This window comes from Peromyscus leucopus, chromosome 8b, assembly GCF_004664715.2.
Source record: "Peromyscus leucopus breed LL Stock chromosome 8b, UCI_PerLeu_2.1, whole genome shotgun sequence".
Lineage (NCBI taxonomy): Eukaryota > Metazoa > Chordata > Mammalia > Rodentia > Cricetidae > Peromyscus > Peromyscus leucopus.
Genome location: NC_051086.1, coordinates 83,344,514 through 83,371,398, shown reverse-complemented (window position 1 = coordinate 83,371,398; position 26,885 = coordinate 83,344,514). Strand labels below are relative to the sequence as shown.

The 26,885-nt window shown below is 53.2% G+C and overlaps 1 protein-coding gene across 1 annotated transcript; it reads left to right on the top strand.

Annotated features, from left to right (window-relative positions):
* Window positions 1-17: 17 nt before the first annotated feature.
* Axin2 (axin 2) lies at window positions 18-26,885 on the top strand. The gene is made up of 10 exons (XM_028865243.2): window positions 18-850; window positions 8,367-8,507; window positions 16,284-16,386; window positions 18,858-18,998; window positions 19,167-19,672; window positions 19,916-20,110; window positions 20,379-20,609; window positions 21,303-21,398; window positions 22,713-22,880; window positions 26,182-26,885. Exons 1-10 carry the CDS (start codon window positions 39-41, stop codon window positions 26,306-26,308), a joined length of 2,520 nt encoding a protein of 839 aa, XP_028721076.1. The 5' UTR covers window positions 18-38; the 3' UTR covers window positions 26,309-26,885.

The following is a 26,885-nucleotide window of genomic DNA, read 5'->3' as shown; positions in this document are numbered from 1 at the left end:
AAACAAAACTCCAACTCAGCCAGACGCTCTCCCTCACCATGAGTAGCGCTGTGTTAGTGACTCTCCTTCCAGATCCCAGCAGCAGCTTCCGCGAGGATGCTCCACGGCCTCCAGTTCCGGGAGAAGAAGGGGAGACCCCACCGTGCCAGCCCAGTGCGGGCAAGGGCCAGTCCACCAAACCTATGCCTGTTTCCTCCAATGCTAGACGGAATGAAGATGGGCTGGGGGAGCCCGAGGGGCGGGCCTCCCCTGATTCCCCTCTGACCAGGTGGACCAAGTCTTTGCACTCCTTGTTGGGCGACCAGGATGGCGCTTACCTCTTCCGGACTTTCCTGGAGAGGGAGAAATGTGTGGATACCCTGGACTTCTGGTTTGCCTGCAATGGATTCAGGCAGATGAACTTGAAGGATACCAAAACTCTGCGAGTAGCCAAAGCAATCTATAAGAGGTACATTGAGAACAACAGCATTGTCTCCAAGCAGCTGAAACCTGCCACCAAGACCTACATACGAGATGGCATCAAGAAGCAACAGATCGACTCCATCATGTTTGACCAGGCACAGACTGAGATCCAGGCTGTGATGGAGGAAAATGCCTACCAGATGTTTTTGACTTCTGACATATACCTCGAGTATGTGAGGAGTGGGGGAGAAAACACAGCTTACATGAGTAATGGGGAACTGAGCCTAAAGGTCCTCTGTGGCTACCTCCCCACCTTGAATGAGGAAGAGGAGTGGACTTGTGCTGACTTGAAGTGCAAACTTTCGCCCGCTGTGGTTGGCTTGTCCAGCAAAACTCTGCGGGCCACGGCGAGTGTGAGATCCGTGGAAATGGTTGAAAATGGTTTCAGGTAAGGCTTTGGCCGGGGGACCGGGTGGGTGGCGGTGGGGACAGGGCTGGGAGGATGAGTTAGCTTGGCAGATGCTTTCAGTTAAGGTAGGTGGGTGGGTGGCTAGGCTTCGGAAGCTGATAAAGGTTGGTTGAGAGCTAGGACTTCTGGCTAGTAGAACCCCTTTGATCTTGTGTTGTGTGTGTGTGGGGGGGGCAGTGTTCGCACAGCTGAATACCTGCTGCCTTCCAATGCTAACTTCAAACGGTGGCAAGCAGTATTTATTAATGTGGTTACTTATTATCCTGGGCTACTGGGAGGGAGAGAGAGGAAAAGAGAAAGAAAGAATCCGAATATAGCAGCTTTTGATGCCTGTGAGTCACGGGACCCACTAAACGCCAGTTTGGGGAGGGGTCATTTAACCACTAAGCATCAAAGTAGAATGACTGTGGTTGGGGGCGGGGCAGCAGGGTTGTGGAGACACGGAAATACCGTGTGCACCCGAGGAAAGGGGTGGGTGGGATCTTTTGAACTTTTATGTGAAGATAAGAGCTAGCGATTGGCCTAGCAACTGAGTTTGTGGTTCTCTTTGTAGAACTAGGTATTTCTCATCGAGGGAGGCTTCTAACTAACTTGGGGAAAGCCCTGTGACTTCCTCGTATGAAGGAGCCTCCCCTTTAAAGTCTGCTGGGCCGTTCATCCAGCTTCAAAATGCTTTTGAGCCCCAGGGTCAGACCTCAGTTGATGGTTTGTCATTGGTGCTGATAGAGAAGTGTGGGACAGGCGGCCCTCCGGAGCACTTTCTCTTTTTAAAGCTTTAAAGACAAACAGTCCATTATAGATTAGCCCAGTCTCAAGCTTCTAGGCCTTTGCAGGCAACTTCAGACCTCCTGTTAAAATGAGTTTTTCCGTTCCTTCGCCTCTCCAGAGATCCCCAAAGAGAATGCACCTCTCAATTCCAGGTTGTTGCTTATGACCTGCAGGGCGGGAGGTGGGGTGACACTGGATTGCTGTCCGCATGGCTCTTGTTCTGTCCCTGTGCGTCTCTCTGCGTCAGAGACTCAGGCTGTGATCTGTGCATGGTTTCTGGAGATATTGCTATCTTTGTGGGGCGTGGTCTCCAGTGTCTTGCAGCAGCAGGAGGGGCTATGCCCCTGATGGCTGCCCTGGAGCCTCTCAGGTTTCTATAGCTAGGTCTGAGTCTTTGATGATGATACAGGCATGATCTCCGGTTTTGACTGCTAGCAAGTAGGGGAAGGGCCTGCTCTCCAGTCACCAGAGGGCGCTCTTGCAGCTTTGGGAGTGAACTTAACACTTTTTAGATATCTGGTCTTACACCTAAACGGAATTGGCTTGGCTTTTGCAGGCAAGTGTAGGATCTCAGGAGGGAGTTGTTGCAGTGCCCCTGAGCTTGTGAAGAGCTAGGCTGTTGGCATGGAATCCGTTGGGTCGTTGTAGCGGGCGCACCCAGGCACCTGCATCTGTTATCCTGCTCCATTGCAAGGACATGTCGGTAAACTTGGCTGTTGGCCTCCCTCCCTCCAGAGTTGGCAGCCAGGGGTGAGACTCCTTAAGGCCTGCGGTAAGGCGGCCTTCTGACAGTGGGTCTTCTGTGTGTCTTCAGGGCCAGCCCCAGAGTGTCACCTTTGTAAATAGCACAGTGTGGTTTTGGAGGCCGGCACTAAGAAAGCACTCCCCAGGCAAACCTTTGCCACGGCTTTTCCTTGTGGGTGGGCGGGCAGCCTGGGCCATGCTTTGGCTTGCCTCTTCCCGGAGGCTTCATTTAGGATACAACCAGTGTTAAGTTTGCAAAGCACTTGAGATTCCGGAGCCCTGCCTTCCAGGCTGGGAACTGTGGATGTCATTGATACATACAGCACAGCTCCTCAGCGACCTCTTGAGCCTCCACACTAGATCAAGCGAGCTTTCTCCCACGGTTAAGTTGGACTGAAACATTTTACCTGGACTCAACGAAGCCAGTACGTCTTAACAAGGGCATCCTAAAAGATAATCTAAGACACACCCAGATGGCCTTATTTCTTTTTAACCTGCAAGGTCTCCTCGTCTGTGCACAGTGTCTCTGACAAGATGAGTTCCAGCCCTAGCCAATGGCATTACTTGGTTTGAAAATTTCTAAGCTTCATGTTTCCATCTGTAAGATAGGAGGGTACTTTTTCTCCTGTCTGTGTCCTAAGGTTGTTCTTAGGATCAAAATAATAAACATGAAAGCCCTTTGTAAAGGGAAACATTTTGAAAAGATGTTAAGTGTTATAATTAGTGTAATTAACGATAATAATTGGGTCTCTGAAAAGGGCAGCAAAGTTAACACATGACCCTTTTCAATAGCAACTCTGGGGGTTTGGCCCATTTTTCATTGTAATATTTTAGAGAAGCCTCCCCCCCCCACTTCGCCTGTGCCCCAACTTTCCCTACTCTTTGGGCTTTTTCAAGTCTGCCTTTCAGCATATTCTTGGAAGCCAGGGACAGACCGGCCTTCCTCTTAGAGTTGAGCTCGCTCCCTCCCTCCTCATGTGCTCACTCAGCCTGCAGAGTGTGGCTGGCCTAGGGGACAGGCTGAGTAAAGTTAACCAGGAGAGTGAATGAAACAGCTCGAACCTGCAGAGGGCCTGTGTGCCTCAGCTGCTGAAGAGTCATCGTGGCCACTGGGTGCCCAAGGCGCTGGCTAGCCTTCCAAGCCCTGTGTTTATGTGGGCACTCAAAGGAGCCTCGTTTTTAACGACTTGTTTGTAGCCTTACCGATTTGGTGTCGGGTTTAATATAAATAGTTGAGACGGAAGAGCAGAAATTATCCTTGGAGGGAAGGGCTCTGGTTTGTGCGTGGTTGAGTGGGATGCCTGGGCTTTTGATGGTCTCTATAAATAACTGAGGGCATAAGTGACCTGGTGGTGGGAGCGTGTGTCCTAACCCCTCACACAAACACCCCCCACCCCCCAGTGTCGAGGTGTGTTAGAGATGTGTGGAGCCAGGGGCTGTGATCTCAGGCGCTAGGCCCACACTTATTTTAAGAGGGAGGATACAGTGTTGAACATACAGAAAGATGCCTGTGTGTGCACCCCTTTCTGCCCTGACTCTGGGCCGGGGTTCATCTGCCTCCCTTGGGCCCTCTGCTCGGGCCTGGCTTACCATTCCAGGGGCCCAGTCGGTGTCCCTGTGCTGGCTTCGAGTGCTTCCTGTTCTCTGAAAGAACTCGCTGATGAGGCTCATTTTTGTGAGAAGCCATTGGAATCAAGTTTGGCTTCAATTATCAGAGAAAATGATGCCATAGGAAAGATATGCTGAGAGCATTGGTCAGTAATTAGAGGACGAAACGCCAACAAACGCAGCTGGCTAAGATACACTTGTCAAACTTTGCCTGGTTACAGAAGACACTGACCCCTCACTGTCCACCCACCCCTTGATCTTGCCTTCCAAAATGCTAGTTGAAGAGGGTGTTGACCTTAGGGTAAAATGTCAAAGGCTCATGGAAAAGCCCTAAAGCTCAGCCTCGAAGTCGGCTCCTCTTGTTGTACTGTTGGGAGAGCGGCCCCAGAAAGAGGTCCTTGGATGGATTCTCTTGGCTCTCCGTATCTGGGGAGGAGCAGAGGTGGCCCGAACATCTAGAAATAAGAGGTAGACACTTCCTTCTCTCAAGGACCCAGGAGGCTCTGTTACTTGTCAGCTGAAAGCCCCATGCCTGCTCACTGGCAGAGTGGCCTGTGGGTGCACGCCTCACACAGCACACACAAAAGACGAAGCACAAGCCTCCACACTCCTCAGGAGTGCTTAGTCCCTGCACCTTTGGGGTATAGCCCTCCTGAAGAAGTCATAATCTGGGTACAATTAAGGTAGTATGCTCCAGCTTCCCTCCCCACCCCACCCCCTTTTTAAGTGATCACAAGAAGACAGCAATAATCCATTTTCCTACAATTACATGGCACTTTGGAGAAAGTTCTAAGTACTTAAAAACCAAGTTTCTGGGTCTCCCCGCCACGCTGCCCCTGCCTTGTTATGACTGCGGGAAAATCCAAGCACTTTATTGCCATCAGCTGAGTTTAAGAGCAGCGCAGTCCACTTTTAATTACTGATCACACAGTAGCCCTCTATTTTGGAAGCAAAGGGAGATAAGTTTATTTTGGGAGCCATGTACAAAAGGAGCGTGTGTGTACACGCACACACGCACGCGCACACACGCACACTTAGGTATCCTTTTTTGTTGCAGTGGGGAGGAATGAATTTCAATTGAGTCATTTTCTCCCTGTGGAGGCTGAAGTATGAGTCTCCGATCTGAGGCGGAGCTGTTGTGTTAATACCCCCAAGATAGCGAGGCTGAGGGAGGGAAGGTGTGTGGATGCTGTTTCAGGCCGCTGTGGCCGTTTTGATCCTGTGCCATGCCTCTTGCAAACCTTTTCAGTGACCCATTTGATGGATGTGGGTCTTTGAAGGAGGCTCAGCCAAGTTTGGAGCTCCTGCCACAGGCCACCCCCCTGCTTCTGGTGTTGGGGGTACACACATGTGAAGATGGCTTGTGCCCCCACAGATCACACAGTCTGGGGTTCGGGACAGGTTTCGGCTGTGATACCTTGCTGAATACTACAGGAGAAAGTGGAAGAGGTTTTGGGAACACAGCGTCTCTCCATTTTTGCTGGCAGTTGGGTACTGGAAGTGTTACTGGGGTACCCCCTCCTCCACTCCAGTGCCCTTGCCCAGGCTTTAGAAGCGGCAAGGCTGTGAGGCAGGTGGCCATGTTTGAATTGCTTGTTTTTCAGGGGGAGCCCCACACCTAGGGGAGCTGTGTCTTGGCCCGGTAGTCCATCAGCAAAGCCAACACAAGGTCCAGGCCTTTGACTTCTGCTCCTCTCAAGAGTGTATGGGCAATACAAACCACTAGATTCCCAAGGACAGGAGGGACAGCCCTCTTTGAAGCAGTGGGGCCCGTCCCAGCAGGGGACTCCAGGCTGGTTTAAAGACTTGGCCTATCTCTGTCCCCTCCCACCCCATGATCTCTCTTGGCCTTGTCTTCTGATGTGTGTTGCCTGTTGCCTCCGGTTCAGCCTCTAGAGGCGATGGTGAGCAGAAAGTCTTTCTCTTCCTGTGAGTCCCTCAGTGGTCAGGATGCTCGGGCAACTGGTCACCCCCTCAGTCTTCTCTGCCTCCCTATGCTCTCAGTTCCTGCCATCTTGAGTGCCTGGGAACCCCAGATTGAGCACATACAGATGAGGAACAGGCAAGAATGGCCTTAGCAGTCTTAAGTTCTCGTTAAAAAGCATCCTGAGGTAACAAGTCTCCCTGCCCTCGGCGATAGGGCAGGGCTAGTGGCCTAGGGGCAGTTTAGAGTCACCTGTCAAAAGTGTACAGCCAGTTGACTGTACGCCTGGTTTGCACTCCTAGACATTGCTGTTTCTGAGGGATGCGTCCAGCCTGGGGCAGTGGGGCAGAACCTTGGTCCCAGCTCCTGTTAGAACTCTCACTAAGTCTCCAGTCCTGATGCTTGGCTCCCAGGGGCCCCTCATAGGATGATTGTGGAGATTCAAGATGAAGGGCAGCAGCTGTCACGTGACTGTTCTGGGTGTTAGGGGAGCAGGGAGGCCTCCCACCCCAGGTCACTTGGTTCGTCTCAGAGTCGAGGACATTGGGTGAGACACTCAGGGCTCCAGCTAGAGCAGAAACTCTCACAGGGGGGCTTCACTCCCACATTCATTTCTGGCTCCACTGTCCCCCTTGAGCTCCTCACCAGAATGGACAACAGTTCCCTACTGGGCATTCTGTCTGCCCTCGCCCCTCCTCCCAGCCCAGCCTTGCAGTCCTCTTGGGCCCCAGGTGCTGCTTAGTAACGGTTGTCCAGAATGCTGTCCCCCAGACTCTTGGTCCCTCTCTGTCCTGTTAGGATAGACTGGCCTTAGAGGAAAGTGCTTGGCCCCTGTACCAGTCTTAGCCTAACTAGTTTTAGTTCCGCTGGTTCGAGTCCACGCTCTTCTTAGTCAGAAGAGGGCTTTTTGCAGTCTTTGGTGCCACTGTGTTCTCCTAAGTGTCTTGAGTCGTCTCAGATTCCCCCTCATCTGACATGATACTCCTGGTTCCCTCCTGTCACAGGGGGCCATTGCCAGCTAGCCATCATACCCTGCCTCCAGTTCTAGAACTTTCTAAAGTGTCTTATGATAGGAGGAAGAAAGAGATTGAGGGCACAGGTGCATCCATGCCACGCCCACCAGGTCCAGCGCTGCAGAGTGGCCACTGTGTGCTCGAGACCACGAAGGACCTTAGCCAGAAAATGGGCACCGCGCCCTGCGCCTTCGGCCTGAGATAACGCCTGTGATTTGATAGGCTTTCAGTAGTACCCAGCTTCCTTCCTCACGACAACCCCTTACGTTGTGGTGATGTGTCCTGACCAGAACCTGGGTGCCAGGAGACCAGAGCCCGGCATAGTGCAAGGACAGGAGCCTGGTGAACAAGAGCAGATGGCTGGCCATGACCTTTCGTGGGTCCCTCTCCTCTGCCAAGCCCACGGCTATCTTTACAGAACAGCTGCTGTGGGCTGATGGAGTGTGGCTCCTCTTGGAGCCTTTCCCCCCCCCAGTTCCTGGCTGTTGCCAGCTGAGCCCCGGGAGGACTACGCCAGGGGCTTGCTGAAGGAAACCTCCCTCCTGCAACTCCGGGCCGACTGACCCCTGGAAGGGATCCTTCCTGCAGCCTGCTGATCCCTCGACTCCCCTCCCCCTGACAGAAGTCCTTGGCTGGTGACACCAGTGGCAGCCCAGCAGGAGACAGGCACACTGGTTGTTCTGGGAGGAGATCAAGAGAGGGGAATGGGGTCCCGCCGGCGGCCACTAAGACAAAGGGGCTGGAGACCCCTGGAGGAGGGGCCTGGGCCTGCCTTGGACAGCTGCTCATTTTAGTCCTGGCGCCTTAGCCAGCCCCAGAGAAGGAGAGTCGTGCTGGGGGGGAAGGGCACTGCAGGCCCAGTTCATGGCTGCCACCGTCTAAACATTATCTGTCCCACCTGCCTGGCTTACTGCAGGCCTAGGTCAAAGCGGGGAAGGCCACCCCTGACCTCTAGATGTCAGTATCTCTGGAGTAGGCTGGCAGACCTCAGATCCGAGAGTTAGGGTGCCTCACGTGTTCTTGGTCTGGGAAATCGGCTGCTGCAGTCAGGCTTGGGTGCAGTGACCAGGAGGAAGAAGACACCTGGCTGCTGGCTGCTTTTGCCTCCTGCCCCACTCAGTCTTCAGCCCTAGAACAGTCAGTGCCCGCCGCTCTAGATGTGAGTATTTAGGGGCTGGTAGGATTCCCTGGCAGGTTCTGCAGCACTGCTGGTGGACCCCTCATCTTGGAAGGTTGGGGAACCCAGCCTGTCTTCCCTGCACGAGGAGTCGGTGACGAACAATCTTCTCATTGCGGCCGTCTGCCCAGGCTTGCAGCTGGACCTGGATGGCGAGTTGGCACAGACCAGATGTGGGATTATGCACTGTGTCCTTCTGGGGTCACCTGATGACCTGGGTTTCCAGTGGGGAATAGTGACCGTACTCTTCTTTCCCCATAGGTCCTTCAAGAGAAGCGACCCGGTGAATCCCTATCATGTAGGTTCAGGCTATGTCTTTGCACCAGCCGCCAGTGCCAATGACAGTGAGATATCCAGCGATGCGTTGACCGATGATTCCATGTCCATGACGGACAGTAGCGTGTAAGTATCCTGTCTCCCTTCTGCACATGGAGCCGGGGGGTCTGCCTCTCATGCTCACCCAGCTTTGCGGGAACCATTTCTGTGAGTGGACCTTGGTTTTCTGGGAGGAGAACGTGATGGGCATGATGGTCTGGGTAGGGTTCAGTGAGAACCTTGAAGAGGAAGCTGGGGTAGCGTCTTCACAGAAGGAAGCCAGAGTGTCTGGTGGAAAGGTAAGATGAGTGTGTATGTGGATTTCTTGAGTTAAAAACCATCTCCTGGTCGTGCTCATGGGAGAAGCACTTGGCTTGTCCCGAAACCAAGTGCACATGCTGCAGAGCCAGCAGGCGGAACCCAGGACCTTGCTAGAAAGGTGGTGATTTTGCTCTTGCTCTTTGAGAAAAGGCCATTAAAGGCAGGGAAGAGAAAGCCAGGCCTCTCTGAAGGGCCAGCATGTGCGGTCTGTCTATGTGCATGTACTTCAGTGGGAGTCACTCAGGCCATTGATGTTGGTGGATTCCTAAGTCTGTGCCAGATGCTGAGGACCCTCAGTAGGGGCCCTCCATAGTCCTGTCTGGTCTCAGATCTTAGGCCGACAGATGACTTTGATAGATACTTTTGAAAGCAATCCAAGTCATTGAAGTGGTCGATAAGGTCAGTAGACTGTCAGGTAAGGTCATGCTTTGAGTTTGGGGTCATTTGAAGTGAGGTCAGAGGGATCTCTGGGTGGACAGTGCCAACTCTCCATGAGTCTCATAGTGGGGTGTGGGAGGTAGTAGTGGCCTAGATTCCCAGTTTCCTGCCATTCTTTAGGGTTTGATTCAGGAAAGTCAGGATAGAATTCAGGTATGGGTGAAAATCCCAAAGACTTTTCTCACCCAGCACCCAGTTGAGAATCCGTATTTCAGGAAGGCCTTTGAAGGCTTTCTTCCAGCAAGCATGATTTAGAGTCAGGATTTCTCCTGCTGAGGGAATGATCTTGAAAGACAAGCCATTAGGCTAGTGGTGTTAAGTTCTGGGACGCTCCTTAGACTTTGCTCCTTTTAGCTTCTTAAAATTGGACTGTCTATTCTTCATGTCTTTGAGACTGTCTGGCTTCTATTGGCCTGTAGCCTGGCAGGCCGCACAGGACCATTTGGGGAAAAAAGAGGCTGAGATTACTTTGGGATTCTTGTTGCCATTTTTGTTTTGTTTTCCTGGAAGCTTTTATTGTGTTACCTCAATTTCTCCTGTTAACAAAGTGACAGATATTCTTCAGGGAAAATGTTGAAGTTTAAGGAAATAACATAATAGCTGGGTGGTGGTGGTGGTGGTGGTGGTGGTGGTGCACACCTTTAATCCCAGAACTTGGGAGGCAGAGGCAGGTGGATCTCTGTGAGTTCAAGCCCAGCCTGGTCTACAAAGTGAGAAAGCCTGTCTCGAAAACCAAAACACACACACACACACACACACTCGGAGGGAAGGAAGAAGGGAGGACATCGTTTTGGCATTAGTGAGGGTAGGGTGCACATCCTTGATCCGCCAGGAATGGAAGCTTTCAGAGAACTGGTTTTATTTTCATAACTGGCTGAGCTCTTTAACTGTCCACACAGGGCAGGGGGAATAATTCTTATTTATTTTATGTATATGAGTGTTTTGCCTGAATATATATATGTATATATGTAACTACATGTATGCCCAGTGCCACCCTCAAAGAACCCCCCCCCCCAAAAAAAAACTTAGATTATTCTTTAGTAGGCCTAATTTTTTTGTTTTCTTTTCGTTTTGTATTTTATTTTGTTTTTTTGAGACTGGATCTTAGCTGTAGACCAGGCTGGCCTCAGACTCCTAGCACTCTGCCTCCCAAGTGCTGAGATTAGAGGCATGTGCTACCATATCGGACCCCAGTTTGTTCCTTGTCCAAAAACTTACTATCAGGGTGAGTTTTCATGGTGTGTTGCAGGCCTCAGGCTGCGAGGTGCTGTGGAACTTCGGTCCTGTGTCTCCTGCCCTCGTCATATGGTTGGTTTTTCTCTCCGATGGTTCCTGCTGTCCTGTCCTGTTCTGCTCGCATGCCTGGGCTTGGTGTCTCAGAAGCCTCACTCCTCAGGACACAGTAATTATGGATTGTGTAGGAACCTCCTTGCTATGTGTAAAGGAAGAGCAAGCTGGTTCTGAATGAAGGCATTGAGTGACTCTCCGAAGTCGGGTACCCTTTACGGAAGACTTCTGTGAGGCTTCTGTTTGGATTTCTTAGAGACTATTTTTGGCTTGCTTCCTGGCGCTTGGCTGTGTTTCAACCCCATCACTGAGGTGTTATTCTGGGTTCATGATGAGATAACTTGGGTGTGGTCCCATGCTTGTTTCTGTTTGTCCTCACAGGACCCAATCAGCAAGGTAGGCAGTGGCTGGTGACTGCCACAGCGAGAAGGAAGTAGCCTTGTGTGTCTCTAGCCATTCATGGCAGAGGCCAGACATGGCGCCTGCCCCGCCACATCTTCCCTGCTCACCATGAGATGTTATTGGGCCCAGTCGCCCCGTGAGGCCTTTGAGCTTCTGTGGGTTCTTCTTTTTGTTTACTACTGACCCTAACTCTTTTTCCTGAGTCCTCCTCATTTATTCCCCTTTAATCTTTCCCTAGAATGAAAAGGTCTCGCATAGCCCAGGCTGGCCCTCACATAGCCCAGGCTAGTCTTGAATTCATTCTGTGGCTAGAGAGGTCCATGAATATCTGGTCCATCTGCCTCCATCTCCTGAGTGCTGGCATCATAGTTAGGTGGCACCGCAGGTGATGTACTGGAATCCGCACCCAGGACTGACTTCCTGCATGCTGGGCAGTAATCACTCTGGGTGTGGCCAGTCCTCCGCTTCCTTTCAAACCGATTCTCCTTCCCATTTCACTTAAAGCACTTACGGACTCAAGTATGGGGCTCAGAAGGAGTGGCCAGGCGTAGACTCCAGGTAGCATGGCAGTCAGTAAGGGCCACTTTAAAAAAGGGGCCAGCAGCTTATCCCCTGGCGGCTTTTACTTCAGGCCCCTGGTGGCATAGTCTCTGGGCCCTGTAACAGGGTGTCTTGTTATGGTGGGTAGATGGTTAGTAAACCAAAAAGCCAAGAAAAGGTACCTGTGAGACTTAGAGTTTGGGGTCCAGCCAAGTGGGCCTTCCACTGGACTCCTCATCACAGATGTACCCACAAGCATGGTTAGACCAACTAAGAGCTGGCATCGGTTTCCTCCAAGGGCTCCTGGGAATGATCTTGAGCTGCCTTTGGTGGGGTATGGAAGGGTCTCCAGGCGGGGCTTGCTCATGCTTAGAGGCTCCTGTGGGTGTCCAGCTGCCATCAAGTGCCAGGCATAGGGTGCCCCCCCCCTTTGGGGGCGGGGAAGTGATCCCCAGTCTCCTGCTTGAACAGACTTGGCTTGAACTTAAAACACTTTCTGGCCAGCCAGCTCTGGGTGTGTGTGATCTACCCTGTGTTGGGTGGTTACCCGGGATTCCCAGGGCTGGGACTAGACCCCCTCTTCAGAGCTCTGCCAATTGTGAGCCTCGTGCTGATGAGAGCACCATGTGAGAAATAAAGTGTGTGTGTGTGTGTGTGTGTGTGTGTGTGTGTGTGTGTGTGTGTGTGTGTGTGTTGGGGAGGGGGATGAAAAGCGAAGTTGAATCGCTTTCAGCCCATTGTTCATCTAGGGAGCTTAGAGGGGATAAGAGGGTAGCAGGCCCCTTTGAAATGTGCTTGAACAAGTGAATAGGAGAGCCCCATAAAGCATGAAAAGAAGCCTGGCTGCTTCTCCTCTTCACAATAGCCCGCGTGGGCTGCTGGGGGCTGAGGGGCTGGGGACCAGGGCTGGCTGCCCTGCTGGGAGTTGGGAGGGGACAAGGATGAGGGGGGAGTAGAGGGAGGGGTCAGAGGCAGTTTTCAATAGACTCTAGAAGGTTGGAGTTCATTAGACACAAGCCCAGGGAAGCAATCATCTCATTTGCGACAGAACCAATTAAGTCCCCCGGGCTTTTGCAAGAGGCCTGGATAGAAGAAGATGGGCAGAGCTGGGCCAGGCCTTGGTTCTTCCTGGCATCTGCATGTGGTGGCCTGGGTGTGTGAGGCAGACAGGTTAGGTTATGTAGGCCTCCTCCCAGAGCCAGTGTTAGTGCTGATTTCTCTTTGGCCACTAAGGAAAAATCCCTCCTAAAGATGGCCGAGGTATTTGAGTCTCCATTTTAGACCCCCCTGAGCAGGCTGTTTTATGAGCTTGTTACTCTGAAACCCACATTCTCGGAAGAAATGGCTCTTAATTTTTTTTCCCCTCCTTTGAAAGGTAACTGCCAGACTTCCAGCAAAATCCTAAACCCAAATCCTGGGAAGGTTAGGGACAGGAGGGGCATGGGGCTAGGACCAAGCAAAAGGGATGCAGAGCGCCACGTTTAGGAAGGCGGAGTATGGGAGCAGCTGGTGCTTTGCTGCCCAAGTTCAAGGTCCCTCAGTTGAGGGCACCAGGGTTCTCTGTCTTTATCCCGTAGTGGGGATTGGCCGCATCTGACTGTAGCTTGCTTCTGCTCTGTGTGTCCTCATATCCATCCGCACACGATGACCTTTCTTCATTCCACAGAGGAGATGGCGGGAGTCATTTTACTTATTATTTTTATTTTCTCATATCTTACATATGGGGTGGGGGGGGGAGTTGGTCTGGACATTGGGGAGTGCCTCTAAGTGAACTTCAGATATTGCCCTATCTTGCAAACAAGGCTTTTGATGTTGACTGTGATCGGAGACTGCTTCAGAGGGGCTGCCAAATGTGGGCACGCGCGCTCACGCCTGCTATTTCAAAGCCCCCGGAAAAAGTGACATTCAGGTTAGGTCAGGCCCAGTGGAGTCGAAGGGCTGAGCTAATTGGCTCGGCTTAAATGGCAGCTAAGTGGAGTCCACACTTCAGAATCCGTGCGCCCCAGAAACAGCTGGGCCCGGCAGCAGGCTCGTTAGCTAAAATGTTTATAATTAGAGGAGCCTGTAGAGGGACCGAACTCTGGTTATGAGCAGCCAGGATGCTGGTCATAAACTTCTGGAGCCCGAACAGAAGAAAGGAGAGGCCCCCTTTTGGAATGAGGGGCTGTTTTGGAAGAAGATTCCTGGCTAGGGGGAATTAAAGCCATATTTCCAGAAAGGCGCCTCTGAGCCTCTTTGACGTCTCCAAGCTAAAATTCCGCCTTTTGGCTCTGGGCACAAGATGCCTCTCCTGTGGCTGTATCCTTCACCTGCCCTCGATATTGTGAGAGGGTCTTAGGAAATCATGTATTCCTCTTGCCCATTGCCCTGGCTGTCACCTGCCTCCCTCTCTTTCTTCCTACCTTATGTGGAGAAAGCATACAAGATACAGAAGCCTCGCCATTGATTTCTGGCTGAGAGGAAGGGATGAGTAAGGGCTGCTGGTGGAGACGGACGGGCAGAGTCTTGAGGGGGGTCTGGGGAGACTCTTACTGTGTGCCACAGCGTATGTGCAGCGGTCAGCTACAGCCTTCTCTCCTGTCTTTCTATGAGTTCTGGGGATCAAACTCCGCTCTCCAGCCCTTTTCCCTACTAAGCCGCCTCACTGCTGGTCCTCCTGGGACTCTTGAAGCTGCCTGATGCAACTTGTTCCAAGGTAGGGGTGTTTGGGGAGCCACCTCTCATCATTAAGACCCAAGAGGAAGAGCTGGTCAGGAGAGAAGTGTGATCATTTTCACAGAGCTGGGACGCTGATACAAGAGCTATTCTGCATGAACCCCACCCCACCTGGCACCCCCATAGCCAACGAGTACCAATGGTAGAAGAGTTCACATTTCCCATTTGTCCATGTCATGTGGCTTCTTGGAGATTTGGAGATGTAGACCATCAGGGCACTGGGGACCTTGAAAGCAGACTGCTGAGTTAAGGCTATCTGTTCTGGAGTTCGGCGGTGGCTGAGGTTGGGAGCCTGAGTCACCTATTTCTGGTCATCTATAAAATGCGGTTCCTGTGAGAACAAAAGCTGATGTGTCAGGTGTCAAAAGTAGCACGTGAACTCTGTGGGAGCTAGTAGCCTCTGGCTGCAGTTGGTGGCCTTGGGTAGGATTGTTCGCTGGGGTCAAGACAGCTATTCCAGGGTGAGAGCATGCAGCCTTCATAAAAACAGTGTTAGGTGCTGCATCACACCCACATACCCGCCTCACCTTCGGGGCCTTGTCAAGAGAAGCCCCTGGTAAGTTAGCGGCTTAACCTCAAGCCTGCTTCTTCTGATCGTGCCTCTCCCCACCTCCCAGCGCCCCTCAATGTAGTTACCCTCCTGCGCTCTATAGTCAAGGTTGGAGTTAGTCCTACTGTTGACCTAAGCAGTCTCTTCTCCATCACCCCCTGAGGGACCATGTTCTGTGGCCTAGGTCAGCCGTTGCTCCTGGCCGCTCTTCAGACACCGGCTGGACCGACGACAACTTTGAGATGAAGGTTGTTGTCTTCCTGTGATGCACTAAACACCAGGGCAGGGGAAACAGTCAGACACCTCGCTTCGGTGTCAGCGCCTGGGAGTGCGGCCCATCGTGGAGGCTCGAGGCCCGTGAGGCCTCTGGAAGGGACATCGATGGGAGAAGCCACACCTTGGCCACTGTGCTCCTAAGACTGAAATTCATTTTTGGTCGTGTTTTTCTATGGCAACGACGCCTTATTCTCCCTTCCACTTGCTAATTTGGGTTTTCTGCCTTCCGAGGCAGGCTCCCGCTGAAGAGTTAGCTCAGAACTGTAGAGATCCACCTGGGATTAAAGGCTTGTGCCTCCACACCTGGCCCGTGTTTTAGAGACAGGGGCCTGGAGAACTCGCCCAGACCTCATTGGCCACACTCCAATTTTAAATCGCAACTCCTCCCTTCCCGGAGGACCTCCTCCCTGCCCTCTGATTTCTACTTTGTCATAGTGCTTACCACCTCTTTTTTTTGGGGGGGGGTAGGGAGGTTGAGAGAGGGTTTCTCTGTAGCCCTGACAGTCCTGGATCTCCCTCTGTAGACCAGGCTGGCCTCAAACTCATAGGGATCCACCTGTCTCTGCCTCCCGAGTGCTGGGATTAAAATTGTGCGCCGCCACCACCTGCCAGTGCTTGCCACTTTTGAACATTAGTTTTGCCTCATTTTTGCACCCTACCGTGAGACACTCTGTTCGGATATCAACTTCCTAAGAGGAATGAGACTTTGTGTCCCCTCTGTCCACTGACCCTTACATAGAGGGAAGGTACCTAGGTCATGGCTGGCACGTTGTAGATGTGTGAACGTTTTGGCGAGGTTATCGTGATGCCTAGGAGGGGCTTTGTTCTTACGTCCATGTCCCTGTGTCTTTGTGTCTCTGTTGACGGGGGAACATCACCACAAGGCGCTTTCTAAAAACACTAATGGAAAGAAGAAGGTTGGGCGTGATTGACTGTTGGAAGGGACTTATGTGCACCTTCATGAGGAGGTGGCCGAGCCCTTGGGTTTGGTTCCAAACATGACCCTGCAGCCTTTTGCCCTGGCACTGTCCTCCCTCTGCCAGAGGACCGAAGGAGTCCAAGAATCCTGTACTTGGGGACACACAAGCTCCTCCCAAGCTGATCTTCCTGTGGCTGAGAGGAAGCCAAGTTGCCACAGAGGACAGTGGGCAGGATTTGAAGTGTAGTCTTGGACGGGTCCTTCCCCACGGGGTCATGATTGCATTGAAGATGTGTGGCCCATTCCCATGGAGGAGCGTGGCCGTCCCTGGTGTCAGAATCTCCGGAGGAACGTGGGAGTGATGTCACGTGCTGAGATCACCTTGGTGAGTCCGGATTTTTGTCTCTTCCCTTAGAGATGGAATCCCTCCTTATCGCATGGGGAGTAAGAAACAACTCCAGAGAGAGATGCATCGCAGTGTGAAGGCCAATGGCCAGGTGTCTCTACCTCATTTTCCGGTGAGTATAGGCGACATGGGTAGTGGTGTTCCCCGAGGTCCTGAATCATGAAAAGAGCCGGGAGGTGGGAAGCAATGTGCCTGGGACCTGCAGGAGTAAAGGGAGCGAAAGGAATTGCTGGACTGGAGAAAGTATGTGGTTCTCTGGGGCATGATACTAACAGACTGACGAGGCTCTATTTCCTGAATTGAAGAATGGCAAGTTCTCTGTGCCAAAGAAACCAAGTGTCACTAGATGAGGTGATGAGCTCACTGCCTTCCTGCTAGACTGGAAGTCTCCTGAAAGCAGAGAGCCTCAAAAGAATCATGTGTGTGGGGTGGGGGTGAGGGTGTGTGTGCCTGAGTATTTGCTTGCATGTACGTGTACCATGAGAATGCAGTACTTACAGAGGCCAGAAGAGGGCATCAGATCCCCCATCTGATGTTACAGAGTTATAGATGGTTGTAAGCTGACACGTGGATGCTGGGACTTGAGCCTGGGTCCTCTGAAAGAGCAGCCAAGGCTCTTAACCGCTGACGCCTCTCTGCAGCCCCAGCTCTGTTAGCTTCTGTGTGTGGACCCGGTACAGTTCCTGTCGCAGATAGCTCCTCCTTGAACCTGAAGTGGATGAGGCTCGGAGAACCTCTGTCGGTGGTTTCCCTGCCCTGCCCACTGTGGGAGGAAAGTTAGCTCTCTAGGACGCTGCTTCTCCTCATAGCTCGGTCACCGACTCGCCTTCTGTTTACTTGACCGTTTTACTAACCTCATGCCCCCAGAGGGCAGCTGTACAGCCTTAACCTTTCTCGTGTTCCAGAGCTGGGCTCTCATGAGCCTGCGTCTGATGAATGCTGATGGGTGGGATGTCTAGAAGTGAGGCTTCCTGGGGAAACAGCCTCCCTCGACTGAGGGAGGGTAGCAGGTTTCTCTGGGACCTTCCCTCGGAGCATCCTGGAAGGCAGCGAGCACACAGTTTGCTGGGCTCAAGTGCCCACAAGCCTGTCTCCAGGCCGTGATCTTTCTACAGTAGCCTACTGTCTAGGGTACAGGGAGAAAGCAGAGGCATCCCGTCTAGAGCAGGTGTCTGTCCAGTCGTCTTTCCTGGTAGCTTCAGAGAATCCAGCTGGTTCAGTTGGTTGTATTATATTCAGAAAAGTAACACATGGGACTGCTAATCTCAGGTCACCAGAGTAGGGTTACAGGTTGTTGCTCTACTCAGAAACTCCTGGCACAGGCGACAGAGTCCCTTTGTCTTAAAATGAGCATATTAAGATTGCTTTGGGGAGTGACTTCTGTGATTCCCCCCAACCATGTAATGTGGATGTCAAAGTTGGTTGAGTGGGGGTGGGGTGGGAATGTGTTAACCAAAATTCTATTCCCCACGCCTGTAAATCACCTGATTTTTGTCCTGGGGTGGCAAATCAACCTTGGGGTGCAGGTTCATGGAGCCAGCCTTCATAAGAACAGCCAGACACACGGGGGCCTTTCCTCTCCCCCCCCCCCACGTTTCTGTAGCTAAGTGGTTGCTGAGGTGAGGCTGGCTCTTCAGCTCGGGAGGGCAAGTTGGCTTTCTGCTCTCCCCATCCCAAAAGAAAAAAGGCAGAGAGAGAGAGAGAGAGAGAGAGAGAGAAAGGAGGAGGAGGAGGAACAGGAACAAGTGGAGAGGGTGGGGAGGGCAGAGGGGGGGGGCGAGATGGCAGAGCCAGGACAGAAAGCCGGGCGGCGGGGGTTCTCGCCGTTTGCTGCTCTTGGCAGGCCTTCTCGACGTCTCTTTTTATATTCCGTACTTGGTTTGGAGATGTTCCGTTTTCCCTTGATAGATCAGCTTCAGGCAGCCAAGCTCAGCAGTGTTCTGCCGCTAGCCTGCAGCAGCTTTCTTCATTTTCTGTACAAAGAGAGGAGGAGGAGGGGAGGAGGAATGCGAGGGAGATGGAGGACAGTGTTGAGACGCCACCACCTCAAAGGTGCGCAGTGTGCGGCCAGGAAATAAATTACCACTTCTCCTCTGATCTGGGGCCGGTGACTGGCCCCCCCCTCCCTCTCCCCTGCCTCTTTTCCAATCTTATTTTTTTTAATTTCCAACTCCCTTTCTGTTTAGACTCCACTTTTTATGCCTTGAGTTGGTTCCTCTCCCCTCCCCATCTCAGAGGGCTGCCTTTTTTTTGATGTTTGACAACAGTCTTTGAAGATTTTCTACTTCAGAGTAGCTACTGATGGGCTGGTTGTACAACAGAGGGAACAAGCAGGGCCTCTCGGAGTGCGACCAACTGCTCCTGCCCAAGGCACATGCTGGTGGGGACCATGGCGCTCCATGAGGCCACGGAGCCCATGCATAAAAGTCCCGAGCAGCGCTGGCCGTTTCGATATCCACCTTCCACCCGAACGCGGGGACTCGGCACACACCGATGGGCCCCACGAGCTCCATCCAAGCTGCTGTGGCCAGTGCCTGCCTGGCCTGCTAACGGCGCCTGGTTCCTTCCTTCCCACACCCTCAGAGAACCCACCGTCTGCCCAAGGAGATGGCGCCCGTGGAACCCGCTGCCTTCGCCGCCGAGCTCATCTCCAGGCTGGAGAAGCTGAGGCTGGAGCTGGAGAGCCGGCACAGCCTGGAGGAACGGCTGCAGCAGATCCGGGAGGTAGGGCCGGCTGCCGCATCCTCTCCACCCTCTGCATGTTCGTGTGTGTGCGTGTGCATGTGTGCATGTGTACATGTGTGCACGTGTGTGCCCACCCGTGGGTGCACGAACCCAGGATGTGGAAGGGTTGCTTCCTTGTTCACTTCCCTTTGGGGCTTCTGTTGCCAGGATGAAGAAAAGGAGGGATCTGAGCCGGCACCGAGCTCCCGGGATGGAGCATCGGCCCAGCACCCCCTGGCCCTCCTACCCTCTGGCAGCTATGAAGAGGACCCGCAGACCATCCTGGACGACCACCTGTCTAGGGTCCTCAAGACCCCTGGCTGCCAGTCGCCTGGTGTGGGCCGCTATAGCCCACGTTCCCGCTCCCCTGACCACCACCACCGCCACCATCAGCAGTACCACCCCCTCCTCCCCGCTGGGGGCAAGCTGCCTCCCGTGGCCGCTTGCCCGCTCCTCGGAGGCAAGAGCTTCCTGGCCAAGCAGACGACGACGACGAAGCACGTTCACCACCACTACATCCATCACCATGCTGTCCCCAAGACCAAGGAGGAGATCGAGGCAGAAGCCACACAGAGAGTACGCTGCCTCTGCCCTGGGGGCACGGAGTATTACTGTTACTCCAAATGCAAGAGTCACCCCAAGGCTCCAGAGCCCCTGCCTGGAGAGCAGTTTTGGTAAGTGACTAGCGCACCCCCCCCCCATGGTAGAGCTTTTCTCCCAGCCTGAGTCCTGAACAGGTGTCAAGTGGGTCCAGGGTCACAGGTTAGCTTCCTGGAGGGGCGTGGGCACGGGTCGCAGCATCAGAGTGACAGAGTGAGCGGATCCGCCCTCACTGTACCCTGGCGGGATTACCGTGTTCCAGGAGTCGTGGAGTTTTAACGAGATGTCTGCATCGGGTGTTCTTGGTTTCCCTACAGCGGCAGCAGAGGCAGTACCTTGCCCAAACGAAATACGAAAGGCACAGAACCAGGTCTGGTACTGCCGGCCAGGGAAGGAGGGATGTCCAGTGGAGCAGGGGCTCCTCAGCTTCCTGGGGAGGAAGGAGACCGTTCGCAGGATGTCTGGCAGTGGATGCTGGAGAGTGAGCGGCAGAGCAAGTCCAAGCCTCATAGGTAAATACCACACCCCAGGGCTTTGACATCGAGGCTGTGTGGGGATGGCTATTTCTGCCGTCTGTGGAAAGCAAATGTGACTGCCATCTTAGTATTAGACACTGGGCTGAGGAGACCACAAAAATGTCCTGTTTTGGCAGTGACCCTGTCCGTGTTATGGTAGAGTTATTTTCTTCTCTCTCTCAGAATAGACAAGTTTCTAGTGAAGTCACATTTTCCAGTTTTTCTAACCCAGTTTCCCTCCTTCTGCTCTTCATGCCCCGTTCAGTGCCCAAAGCGTAAGAAAGAGCTACCCATTGGAGTCCGCCCGCACATCCCCAGGCGAACGAGTCAGCCGGCACCATCTGTTGGGGGCCAACGGACAACCCCGCTCCGTGGCCCGGGCTCACCCGTTTACCCAGGACCCTGCGATGCCTCCCCTCACCCCACCCAACACTTTGGCGCAGCTGGAGGAAGCCTGCCGCAGGCTGGCAGAGGTGTCCAAGCCCCCAAAGCAGCGGTGAGTGGGTGTGGACGGCGCTCGGAAGGGGGTGGGTCAGAGAGGGAGAGAGAAAGGCTCTCCTAGGAGGAACCGTCTCTGGCTGAGGAAGTCTCCTTTTCAGCCCCTGGAAGTTACTCTTTTGGTTCTGTTCATTTATCAGAGTTCAAGCAGCTGTTCCTACAAGTGGGATGATTCCTTGTGAATCCCTTCATGAGAGGCAGGTTAGAGGAGTGTGTGCGAAGCTGTGACCAGGGGAGAATCAAGAGCCCTTCGCCGGCACTGAGATAGCCCTGTTGTAGCCTGCTCCAGAATGTCTGGACACAAGGCTTTGGTTGGGTCTTTGCCGGGAGGGAAGTTGGGTCAGGGCCACATCTCTTTAGGAGGCCAGGGTGGTTTTCTCTGCTTCCCAATGGCCATGGGGATGCGAGTTTACCTCTAACCTCTAAGCCTAACCTAAGTGGTCCTCAACCTATAGGTCATGACCCCTTTGGAGGGTCAAATGACCCTTTCACAGGGGTCACCTAAGACCATTGGAAAACACGGATATTCACATTACGATTCATAACAGTAGCAAAATTACAGTTGTGAAATAATAACGAAAAGAATTTTATGGTTGGGGTCACCACAACATAAGGAACTGTATTAAAGGGTCGCAGTGTTAGGAAGGTTGAGAACCACTGTTCTAAACCCTTCCCCCTCCTCTGTCCTCAGGTGCTGTGTGGCCAGTCAGCAGAGGGACAGGAACCACTCGGCCACTGGTCAGGCGGGAGCCATAGCCTTCTCTAACCCAAGCCTGGCTCCAGCAGAGTGAGTATCCATCTCAGGCATTGCTGGGATGCTTGGGATGGTTTACATTTCGGGGTGTGTCATTATCTGGAGTGATGTCTATGTGGAACTCCGTATTTGAAGTGGCCTTTGTTTCCACGCCCTGTGACGAGCAACACCAAAAGCAGATGTTGCCATCAGGGAGGATCATGGGAAACCTGCCTGCTGAGAAGGCTGCATCACAACAGAGGATTTCGGGGGTTCACACTAATCAAAAGCTGGGGCTGGAGCCATTGTCAGAAGGGTAGAGGGGGCTGACTCTGGATGCACAAGTTAACTTTGTAGGACTTGGAAGCCAGCAGGCCTGGACAAGTCTCCTCGTCACTCATGAGCATGTCCTGCTTGGAGAAGATAAAAAATCTTGTCCCAAACTGGGCCATGACTCTTGTTGAAAATTTGCACTTGGAGATGGGACTTTTGAACCCTGTCTACAGAATTTCAAATCTGCCAGAATGTGGGATGATCTAGATAACGTTTTCTTAGCCTCTTCATCCTGAGCAGTGTGACTCATGGTTGAGGTCCTGAATAAGCTACCTTCATAAACCCTTTCCTTGTTTTAATTGGTTAACCTCAAGTCCGCCAGCTGTCGACACTGGTGGCTTTTATGAAAGCCACTCTAAAAACAGAATAAACGGGACAATTAAAATGACAGTGGCGCTGAGGGTGTAACTCAGCTGACCGAGGGCTTGCCTAGCGTGCCGGAAGCCCCGGCTTAGCTCCTCAGCGCCCCCATAAACGGAGGTGGGGTGAGTAAACACCCGCACCCCCCAGCTCTCTGGAGCTGCAGGATGGAAGGTCAGAAGTTCAAGGTCATCTTTGGCTGCCCAGCCAGTTTGGGGCCCGCCTGGCATATATGAGATTGCAGGCCATCTCCCTGGGAATGTGGTTCTGTGGGCATGATGGGTAGGCCTCTACGGCATTTGAGCTCACACTGTCCATGGAGGAGCTCCGGCCTGGGATTGCCTCCATGGTACTCCCTGGTCACGGGGAGCCTCGTGCAGGCAGTTCCCCCATAGTGTTGCTTCTCTGGTCCTCACTGGTGAGGCCTTTGTTGTGCTAGCCAGAAGGAGGCCTCTGAGAACCCCGGTTTGAAGGCATTCGAGGGATACGGTGTCAATTTACAATCAGGACCACCACTCCTTTCCTCACGCTCTGCGGGTCTCTTTGGAAGTTGTTACCTCTGTAACGTGAGGGTCCCGCGCCAGGCTTCCTCTGTAGACCCCCATACTGTGTGAGTGTAAGTCTGTGTCGGCTTAGAGGTGCTGAATTTGTGACATCATCCTGTCTTCTTTTCAGTCACAAAGAGCCAAAGAAACCGGCAAGTGTCCACGCGCTCCAGGCCAGCGAGCTGGTCGTCACTTACTTTTTCTGCGGAGAAGAAATCCCGTACAGGAGGGTGCTGAAGGCTCAGAGCTTGACCCTGGGCCACTTCAAGGAACAGCTCAGCAAAAAGGGAAATTATAGGTAAGGGTCTATTACCTAGAGAGCCTTTCCGGATCTGGAGTTGGCTCAGAACTCACTAAAGTGCCCGGCCCTAGAACATCTCTGTCTTTGCAGGCCTCGGGTGGATTTGGGAAGTGCCGTGGAGGCTGCCTGAGTGGGCTGCTGGGCATCTAGGGTCCATCTATCGCCTCTCCCCCCTCACCTCTAACAAGAGCAGCCATGGGGGAAGCTGCTGAGGGGGGTGGTTCTCTGGAGAGCCAGCCAGGTCTTCTCTTCCAGGTGAACAAGACTTGAGGACAAAAAAGTTACTGCCGTTTGTTTTTACCAGGAGAGCAGGGCTCTGCCTGAAATTGGAGGCGCCCTTGTCTGCTTGGGGTGGGGACTGATAAGGGAGAGCCCAGAGCCACCTCAGAGGCCACCGTGTTGGAGGCTCAGAAAAGCAGACCCAAGCTCGGGAGTCACCAGGCTCTCCCTTACTGTGCCTGGTGAGCGCGGTCCCTAGGTTGGACAGGTCACCTGGAGCAGCAATGTTTCTCGAACTGAGAAGGAGCCGGGCCTGTGGGCAGTCAAGGGGGTGAATCGGGCTGGCCAGTTTCCTACGGGGCCCTGGGCTCCACTGTCTTTTCCCTGCCACCTGGCCTCTTTGCTCCCTGGCAGAGTGGAGGGATCCTTAAAAAGGCCCACACTGACCTTGTCAGGTCCTTGAAAGGACCCAGGCAGGAGCAAAGGATGATGAAAGCCAACTCAGAAGCATTTCTTAGCCTTCTTACTGAAAGGCGGGTGATGGCCATGGCAGTTCATTTAGGACTTGACCTGCTTGGCCTCCCTCCCGGGAGAACGTGTGTTCAGCCCATTTACGCCCCAGGTGCAGAGCACCAAGCCTGGGCAAAGTGAGGCCGACCAGGCACTCGAGGGGGTCCCCGCTGTCCAGGTTTGCACCTAAGGAGTGTCCCCTCCCCAGTGGAGTGTCCTGAGGCCCTGTGCAGAGGCGCAGCCCACATGGACCTCCAGAACCCGGATGTAAGGGAAGAAAGAGTATGAAGGACACGCAGCCTCCTGGCTGGGCCCCCAGATCCCGGGTGAGCAAACCTGTTGCAGGATGTTGGGTTATCCTACCCTCCCTGCGGATCCTGTGTGGCTGCACCAGCCATTCCGTCATGGAGTCCTCTTGGTGGTGCCAACAGTGACCTTTGGCAGGGAGAAGGACAAGGACCCTGTGGGTGACAACTTAGTGGTATGGTAGGTGTGTAGCCGAGCCTAGGTCATTCTGTCATGCCCAGGAAGAGACCGTTCTGAATGCTATCAAAGGGTCTGGGGAACAGGCCCGGCTGCCGCCTTTAATCTTGACCGAGACACAGGTGAAGCTAATTACACAAGTGGCCCCTCCAGGGGTTCATTTTGATCTTGGCTTTGACTTCTGCTGGACTTTGAGGAGAAGCACAGGTGACCTTCAAGGGGCGAAAGTGTGACAGCACATTGCGTAGGGCCCACAGGGAAGGGCCTCTCTCCACCACTCCGGCCACATCTGGCTCTGATTTTTTTCTTCCCCCCTAAGGCACATTTAATAAACCTGGCTTTGAAGCTCTGGCCTCCCCTTTAATGCACAAAGACGTGCACAAATGGTCCCCTCTCAAATTCCTTCCTGATTGGATCAGGCTGTGGGAAGGCCCTCCCACCCTCCTTATCTCTGCCGGTGAGCTTTGGTGTCCTGGGGGTGGGGGTTGGGCAAGAGGGTACCGTGCCTTCCTCCCCAAACCAGGGCCTTGACCCTCCACACTTCAGTGTGTGCCCCTAGCCCCCACCCTAATGAAAAAGAGCCCAGTGAGGCCAGGGTTGTGGAGCTGGGACCTGGGCGTGTTGAGTAATCTCCCCGTCCGTGGCAGGAGTTCAGAAAGCAAACAGTCCCTCCAGACATGCCAGACACCCTCGGTGCCAGATGTCGGGAGAAGGCAGAGTTTGCCACATGCAGCCTGGTGCTGTGGAAAACCCAGGTCTTGGAGAAAACGAGGGTGAGGCAGTGTGTTTGAAGTCCTGAGGGGGTGGGGTGGGGGCGCTTGGGAATGTTGCCTCTCTCCTTGCTGGAAGAGGTTGCAATTATGGAAAAGGTCAACGTATGTTTGTCCAGAGGTGCCATCAAAGTCCAGCGTGGTAAATGCCAGAGGGGTCAGAGCTGGGGCCCGGGTGGCATTGGCATTCAGGCCCTCCTATTTGGGAAAAGGACTCCCCCTTGCTCTCCTCCTCTCAGGCTTCCCTAAGCATTTTGACCCCATGTGCAGCGCTGCACCCCTGAAATGGCCGTGCCCCTAGATAGCCAGCTTAGCCACAGAGGCCCTGGTTAGACCCAGCTTCCCTGCCCTCGTAACTCAGTTCCCTTGCTCTAAAATGGGAATGACACAATTAACCGAGGAAGATGAGTGTTTTTGTTTTTTTCAAAGAGAAGGCACCTCAGCCCTAAACACGAGTCGGAATTTTATGTCTTAGTGGCTCCATGGTGGCAGGAGAGGTGGTGACCTTCTCCCTGAGAGTGGCCTTTATGGGCCGGAAAGGACAATTCACAGGGAAAGCTTAATCCCCTCGAGGGGTTCTCCTCCTCCATTGCTGGGGACAAGGGAAGAGGCTTTGTTTCGGGTCCTCTGCAGGGCTTGGGGTCGGCCTGGCCCAGGGTGACTGGTTGTACAGAGTGTGAGGACCCGAGAGAGGCCGTCATTGGTGCTTCTACAATTAAACAGTCTGAGACTGTTTGGGGAGGAAGAAGAGGAGCTTTAATTGAAGGCAGGAGGGGAAGGAGGGCATTGGACCCTAGAGAAATGGGGTAAGAGGAGGGAGGGACAGAGGGACAGAAGGGTTCTGTGCCTGCTCAGCACAGGTGAGCCCTGGGACTGGCCCACCTCCTGTTGGCCTGGGCCAGAGACTGTTGGCACTGGGGCAGGTGGCCTCTGGACTGATGATAGCAGCCAGTCAGCCTTCCGCTTCTATAGGCCTAACCAAAAGAGTCCCAGGTCCCTGAAGGATCTCCCTGCCCTGCTATCACAAATGAAGCCTGGGCATGTCCTCTTCTCATTCTCCCCCCCTCAGTGTCAGAGAGTGTCCATGTTGGTCACATAGGTGACGGCAGTTCTGACTCGAGGCTGAAGCCAGGAGGAGCCTGGCCTTCCCACCCCCACAGTGCCTCTGCCTGGCCCATCTGGCAAGGTGGGCTGCCCTCATTAATCTGGTGTGGACCTCGGCGTGAGGCTCATCTGTCAGTCAGCACAGATGCCCACCTTGGTTCTCTGTTGGCAAGAAGATGCCTTCTCAACAAACTTTCCCGTCTTCCTCTAAGGTATTACTTCAAAAAAGCGAGTGATGAGTTTGCCTGTGGAGCGGTTTTCGAGGAGATCTGGGACGACGAAACGGTGCTCCCCATGTACGAAGGCAGGATCCTGGGTAAAGTGGAGAGGATCGATTGAGCCTCGGCCTCAGTGTACACCATGGACCCGAAGCTCAGAGACCTGTCTCAGACCTGCGCGGCAGCCACAAAGTATTTTGAAGGAAAATGAAACCAATTAAGAAGACAAAGTCTAGGGAGGAACTGGCCCCTGGGCCTTCAGGAAGGCGGGGTGGTTGCTTTTTAAGTATCTATGAGCTAGGTACTGAGATCAGAAAAACCTGAACTATTTATTCAAAACATGACCACTCTGGGCAATTGAAGAGGCTGTGTTTGAGAGACTGCCATACATAATATATGACTTCCTAGGGATCTGAGATTCATAGACTAAGAGAAAACTGTGTATAGCTTGCCCAAACAGGAGTCCTTATTGATATTTATTGAACAGTCAATTCCCCTACCCCCAGTGTATGCTGCTTTAAACACGGACGTGGGAGAGACAAGCTTGGATTGCTGTCTACACTTAGGAGCCGAGCTGGGAGTGCATTAACCATTTCTTCGTTAACGGAGGACTCTGCTCTGCATGACATTTCTCCAAGTGAAGACAGGCTTCTTAAAAAAAAAAAAAAACAAACAAAATGGTGCCCACATGCAGAAAT